The 7,086-nt window shown below is 42.1% G+C and overlaps 2 protein-coding genes across 8 annotated transcripts in view; one reads left to right on the plus strand and one right to left on the minus strand.

Moving 5' to 3' along the window:
• Positions 1-1,859, plus strand: part of ints12 (integrator complex subunit 12) — a 5,272-nt gene extending 3,413 nt beyond the window's left edge. For 5 of the 7 annotated variants that reach the window (XM_032540285.1, XM_032540305.1, XM_032540316.1 and 2 more), the window contains one exon: positions 1,058-1,624. In XM_032540285.1, coding sequence (XP_032396176.1) covers positions 1,058-1,624 — 567 coding nt within the window. Of the gene's footprint in view, positions 1-1,057 lie in introns of all 7 variants that reach the window. The other 2 variants (XM_032540321.1, XM_032540277.1) reach the window with 2 other exon arrangements.
• A 329-nt stretch (positions 1,860-2,188) lies between these two features.
• arhgef38 (Rho guanine nucleotide exchange factor (GEF) 38) overlaps positions 2,189-7,086 on the minus strand; it is a 13,487-nt gene continuing 8,589 nt past the window's right edge. The window contains exons 10-14 of the mRNA XM_032540264.1: positions 6,510-6,884; positions 6,287-6,424; positions 5,554-5,755; positions 3,537-3,823; positions 2,189-2,584 (exon numbers count right to left, since the gene is read on the minus strand). Coding sequence (XP_032396155.1) covers positions 2,402-2,584; positions 3,537-3,823; positions 5,554-5,755; positions 6,287-6,424; positions 6,510-6,884 — 1,185 coding nt within the window. The 3' untranslated portion in view covers positions 2,189-2,401. The remainder of the gene's footprint in view (positions 2,585-3,536; positions 3,824-5,553; positions 5,756-6,286; positions 6,425-6,509; positions 6,885-7,086) is intronic.

The raw sequence follows: 7,086 nt of genomic DNA on the forward strand, positions 1-7,086 counted from the left end.
CACACACACACACACACACACACACATACATATATATTATTATATTTATATATTATATTTTTTAGCCGAGATGCAGTTGGAAGAGATGTGTTTTTAGCCTTCGTCGGAAGATGCGTAGGCTTTTGGCTGTTCTGATGTCAATAGGGAGCTCATATCACCATTTAGGAGCCAAGACAGCAAACAGCCGGGATTTTGAGTGATTAGTTGTACCTCACTGTGGGGAGGGCAGCAAGCAGGTTGGCTGATGCAGAGTGGAGTGGGTGGGTTGGGGTGTAGGATTTGACAACGTCCTGGATAGAACCTGGGGCTGATCTGTTCGTGGCCCTGTATGGAAGTACTAGTGTCTTCATTTTTCTATTGTCTACAAATCCCATTAAAAGACCAAAAACAACGATGCATTAGTCCATCTCTCAGTAAGTTCTGACTTCTTTGGGCACTCTTAAAATACAAGTCACAAATATATAATTACATTTTATTATATGGGTTAAGTGATTTTCTAAAACAGCAAAGCACTATCGTCCTTAGCGGATATTACATAACCAGGAATAAATGTATAATTTCTTGGGGACTATTTTCAGTGAAATATACATTTGGTATTTTTGGTTGCTATTGTGGTACCTGCATATAGGTACAGTAATGGGTTTAGATTTGCTGCTCACTTATTCTTGCTGATCCTATCTTGCATTGATGTACTTCTTTTATTGTTTAATGGTTTAATTTAAAAGTAAGTGTCCAGCTAACTTTACCTACACTTGTACGGGCACATTTGGATAGGAAGCGTAAATGTAAATAAAACCATGGTGGTTGTAAAATGTATTTCTTCATCTTGAAGAAATGGGTATATCAAGCTAAATAATTACAGCAATTAAAGTTGGACTATCCTTCTTGCCTTGAAGTGGTATATGAGCTTCAGTCAAAAATAAAACCTTACCTTACTTGTTGTTGTTTGACTCCAGAGATTTTGGTTTACAACTGTCTTTGCAATATGACAATACAATCTTACTCTGTTGAATTTGTTTTGCTCTGCGATAACTGTGGTAACTGTTTATATTTTCAGGCATCATCTACAACATCAGCCAATCCCACCAGCAGCAGCTCCTCTTCCTCAGGCAGCGGTCTTACAGGCTGGGCTGCATTTGGCGCTAAGACAAACCCATCTCTTCCTGCCAGCTCCAAACTAGGTTCCTCTGGCCCAAGTGGGAGCCACAAGACCTTGACAACTCCCTCTGGCCAGAAACCTGTCGGGCTGTCTGGGCTAGCAGGAGCCAAGTCAGGACTTGGGAGTTCAAAGATACCTGCAAGCGGAAACGGTAACGGCTCTAGCCAGGTGCCTCTAAAACCTCCTCCACCCCTAACTCTGGGTAAGCAGCCACTGAACCGCTCATCGAGTGGTGAAAGCCAAGGGAAAGGGTCTTCTTCATCAGGGGCCTGCTCCCCAAGTGGCTCACAGGCAGGTGGAGGAGGGAATGGAAGCAATAACGGAGGAGGGAACGGGAACAATGGCAATGGGTCAAAGGCTGCACCAGGGGAGAAAGCGCCAACTTCCCAGGAGTCCCAGCTTATTGCCATGAAACGGTTACAACTGGTGAAAAAGAAAGCAGCGCAGAAGAAACTTAAGAAATGAGTAGAGGTAGAGGGAAACAAGGGAGTAGGAAAACATGCTTAAACAGTATGGGATTAGTGCCAGAGCGTTCTGTTTGTAATCTGTACACAAGTAACCCCATCCAGTCAAATACTTGAATCTTGCTTTGTGTAAATGCTGCTGGACCGTCTACCTTGTTCTGTCCAAGTCTAACTGTTGGAAAAAGTCCCTTTTTATCAACCAATGTCATTAAATCTTTTCTCATTAACTGGCAGTAGCAATGACTTTGTCTCATGTGGTTTCCTAAATGTGTTTCATTATATTCTGTGGGACAAATGAAAAACGGATCATATTTATTCTTGACAGAATTTTTAAAATAAATGACATCATAGATTTCACATTCATAGAATATATATATATACTATACTATATATACTTCATGTATAAATCATTTCACATATAACATTTACTTCATCTGTTAATCTACTTCATTTGTTAATCAGTTCACATGTAAAATTGACTTCATATATAAAATTACTTCATTATCAATCTAAAGTCAACAACACTGATGTAGAAAAAGTGCTCAGCACAGTGCCCTGTTTTTTCCTACCATTATTTATATTCATTAGCAGATTACTGGTCAAGTCTCATTGGTGAGCTCGCTTATTCTGATCTTCTAAAGGCAAAGCAGATTCAAGATCAACACTTTTGGTATGAGACATAAAAGATCTAGTGTTACAGTTAAGACTACTTCAAAAGTGTAAGTTAGTTTGTTTAAAATGCCACAGGTTGGTTTTTTGTTTAGTTTTGGGGATATCTTTATGCATAGGACATCCTGCCAAGGTAGTTGGCAGGGACATATCCCTTCTGTCCGTTAGCCTCAGCTAACCACCAATCCTTATTGCCTCCCAGGTCACAGAACTGAATGATGCGAACATGCTGGTACTCCTGCAAGGTCAGCTCTTGGTCACAGCGTGCTTGAAATGCATACACGGCATAGAACTGTGGAAAGAGACACAAATCAGATATAATCAGGCAAACAAATTACACGGTTTGTTTTACAGTTTCATTTGTGAAAACAAATGAATAAAGGTTCAGTTGGTGCAGTTGAAATGTAGTCCAAAATAATAAATCTTATCTAATCTTAATTTGCACTGAAAGCGTAATATATTTTTTAAGTGTCTCCTCTTGTGAATCCAGAAGGTGGCACTGTTTATTAGCTTTCCACATGGACAGGACGTTACCACCAGTCTTTATTTTCATCGGTTACAATCTACTGAATCTTGTCAACACTATATATTTTAAAAGCAATGACTGTGTCATGTTATGATGAAGATCGGAATCAAGTTGGGTAGTCAGCAGATGAAGACATGACCATAAGGAGGACAAATCCTTGTGTTGTTGAGTAACATCGCTGTCATCATTTAATGCCATTCACACCATTTAATTTCAACGCGAGCTAGACAGAGACACTGTAAAGCTTTCAAGTGTGCAGCCACAGCACTGGCAGAGCCCCTTCTATTACTGCACACCTCAGTTTTATAGGCCTTCTGTAATAACAATCCTCACATTTTACAGGTGGAGTCTCATATGTGAGGGCTTGCTCAACCGTTATTTTTATTGTAATTATTAGGTCTATGTGGTGTGTGGTTTGATGTGTTTCAGCTGTCCCCTATTTCTTATTTTTTTTATTCCCAATACTTGGTTCATTTCAAAGTGTTACACATTGATGCACATGGGCATGCTTGAGTTTTGAGGCACATCGTTTTTCCTGTAACTGCTTATTTTGCAAAACCATGCGAAGGACATTCTTCTTCAGTTTTCAAGTTGGCAAAGAATTGTTGTTTTTTGTATCTGTCTCCCCAGTCCTAAGTACTGCAGTAACTTAAAATGTACAAAAAAAGTCCATCATATATTGCAATTCTGAAAAAGACATGCAGGCTATCACACACACCTGCTGAGCCTCAGTGTCCAGTGTGTCCTCCAGGTCTTCGAGGCTCTCTGCCTCCCCCTGTAGTCCAGAGAGGGTTGAGCTGCTGTCCGTGGTGTTGAGGTTAAAGCTGCGCAGGCTGCTGCTGCCACTGCCTGACACAAACAAGCTAAGGTTGTCAAAGTCTTCATCCAACATGGCAGGCTGCTGCTGCTGCTGTTGCTGCTCTTTGGCCATCTGGCCTTTTCGCTGGGAGTCCCTCAGAGGGTTGTACTGTTTCAGGAATGTGGAGTAGACGTAGCCCTGGGTACCTAACAGTGACACAAAGGGAGAGTTTGTCAGGATGCCTGGCCTCTGAGTTCATTTTAAAGGGATGGTTCAGCCAAATTGCAACAAAGAAAATATCACTTTCCTCTCATGTATTCTAGCCATGCAGGTTGTTTTAATTTGGTTTGAGAGATGCATCTCTAAGATATTCTTGATTCAACACATGAAACCCTTAAGAAATAACACAGCATCTCTTTTCAGAAACAGTGGATTATCCACTGAACAATCGGTCAACAGTTTTTATACAAACAATTTCTTTGGTAGAAATGAGTTTCAAGAACAACTTTTCTTATGAGGCCTTGGATTATCCAAAGTAACCACGCCATTGTTTCAGGTTTTTTTGGGGGGAATTGTTTCACGTATTATATAAACTGTTTAAGCACAACAATCAAAGTTACATTCACATTGTATTAGGGTGGAGACAAATCTCATGGATTTGATGGACCACAAAACTTGGAGAGAAAAAAACTCCCTTTTATTTTGTGTGGGCGAACTGACCCTTTAAATGTCTAACTGTAAGGTTATATATATATATATATATACACACACCATACATATACCATTTTTTTAAATACAAATAATGTTAACCTTTGTTTATTTAGGGAAGGTTCACTGAGAGGCTGACTCTCTTTTGTAGGAACACCCTGATCACATTCACACAGTTACATACATTCATACCTAAAGCTGCCCAGTACAACCACAGTCTGATGTGCCGGCCACTGAGCTGTTTTGAAGTTAAAGGCCTTGCTAAAGGGCACTTCATTAGTGTAGTGAGGGAGGTACAAGCACTGCTCTTTCACTTTACCCACCCAGATTTTATCCTGTTGGCCTGGGGATTGAACTGACGACCTCCTGGTCATAGGTTCTCCTTTAGGCCACCACTGCCTCTTGGAACTGAACTACTTACATTCAGGCTGTCAGCATAAACTAGAGCATTTGCTTGCACAATCTTAAATCCATGTGAGCGTACTGAAGAATGTGTAAAGTGTGAGGCAAGCATATTCATATTGTTGATATCAACAGAGGGATGAACAACAACTTTCTAGGAATGCTGTCATCCCAGAGGAAAAGACAAGTCTGTGAAGAATGTTCTTCATACCAAGAAACATGCACACACTCTTTTTCTAGAGCTCATAAAAAAGAAACTTGTTATTGCTGAGAGTACCCAATACCCATAGGGAGAAGCTTTGTCCTCTAGGTAACACTGCTTACAAGGTGCAGCAGTTTGTTCCAAACAGCTGCCTCTGTGAGACGTAGAGGGGAGATGGAGACAAGCTATGGAGTTGGCCCTGTTGTGAGGCAAGCATCCCCAGAGGCTAGCAACCATGACATCACAAGAGCCCCTGGGACTAATTCTTGTGTGCTGACTTGTCAGTCTCAGAAAGTTTGGTGTGTCTACATAGCCTCAGTCATCTAAAAGATGCAGGTGTATTCACAGAGGAATGTGTATTAAATATCTATACCAACCATACCTGCGGATGATCTAGTGTGATAACATAATTCACCTTGTGTGTCTTACTAACAAAATGCACCGAGAGCTACCGTTGCCCAGTGGGTCCTTTGTCCATGCACACGCACACACACACACACACACACACACACACACACACACACACACACACACACACACACACACACACACACACACACACACACACACACACACACACACACACACACACACACACACACACACATGCACATACACACTTACCTCCAGTGTGAACCAGCCAGCGGCTGCTGCTACCTAATGGGTCTGTGTCCTCCAGCAGGGCTACCAGTTCTCCCTCCAGCAGGCTGAGGTCCTGCTCCTGGCAGCCATTACACTTCCTCTTCAGCAGGTGCAGACGGCTCGGTGGGTATTCTGCCAGCAGCCAGGCGCGCTGTTCCTCAGTTTGATGCTGCACCTCCGGCATCTGGAGGGCAGCACAGCACAAAGGGTGTAATTATTTGAAGTGGGTCTGGTGTGTGGGCACATGCAGGTATGTAGTTGGTTATCAGTTTTCAAGGGTAAATAAGGGAGGGCTAAAGGTAATATGCTCCTGGGGTAGGAATTTCAAATAGAACCACTAACATGTCCGAGCACAAGCACATTCTCAGATGTGTGCAGATCTGTATGTATATGTGCACACTCACACACATAGGCCTATATGTATATCATTCTCGGGGGATTGATACCAGGTGGAGCTTTGGGTTGCCAAGGGCCCCACTTAATCACAGCCTGGAGCTGTTCTTCCTTGGATAAGACTTATAGCTGCTAATGTATAGCCTGGAATTGGTTAAAACATTTTTGCAAGACTCAGAGGAACACGTGGGACGTTTGTTTTAACCTGTAAATGTACAGACACTTAAAAAACAAACAATGGATTTAAATAGTAAATATTGCAGGCTGTTCATTTTAGTTTCTAGATGCCAATATTCTCTCTAGATTATGTCCACTTTCTTACCGCTATTTTCTTGTCTCGTTGTCTCTCGAAGCTGACTTTTCGCTCCATTAACTTCTGTGCGTTATCCTTGACAAAAGTCAGATTGTTCAGCTCATCCATGATGCTGTTCTGCACTTCAACAATGTTTGATAACGGAGCCTGAAAAGGCAAACACAACACCTTATAGTTTCAATGTTAAACAGACTGAGTGTAAATGAATGTGATTTATGTGTGGGATCCTCACTGGTAGCTGATGTATGGAAGGGACACAAAGTAGTATTTTATCCATCAGCCCTCTGAGCAGGGCCACTAGATACACCACACAGTTGGTCAGGATAGTATAGGCAGCCATGTTGAACCTCTGCAACTCCTCCACTAGCAAGGCATTGAGAGCTTCATAGTCCCTCCTGGCGGGACCAGACGGGTCTTCTGACACCAGTGAAGGAGAGGAAGAAGCGGTGGAGGACGAGGACTGGGATGAAAAAGAGGAGGAGCGCTCCAGGCGGCTGCAGTAATCCAGCAATTTGTCATAACGCTTCTGGATGAGCTTCTGTGGGGCTGTGAACATGCCTTGTAGGGAGGACAGAGGGGCAAGGACCAGGCGCTCCATACTGTCTTTCTGGAGCAAGAAGTCAATGAGGTGGCAGAAGATGAATAGAGATATCCAGTACTAGTCTACCAATTTTCATTAAAGTGCCCATTTTCAGGTTCATAATTGTATTCAGAGGTTATATCAGTATAGGTTTACATGGTTACATTTTCAAAAAACACCATGTTTTTGTTTTCCTACACATTGCTGCAGCTCCTCTTTTCACCCTGTG

The sequence above is a fragment of the Etheostoma spectabile genome, chromosome 2 (assembly GCF_008692095.1).
Source record: "Etheostoma spectabile isolate EspeVRDwgs_2016 chromosome 2, UIUC_Espe_1.0, whole genome shotgun sequence".
In the NCBI taxonomy this organism is placed as follows: domain Eukaryota; kingdom Metazoa; phylum Chordata; class Actinopteri; order Perciformes; family Percidae; genus Etheostoma; species Etheostoma spectabile.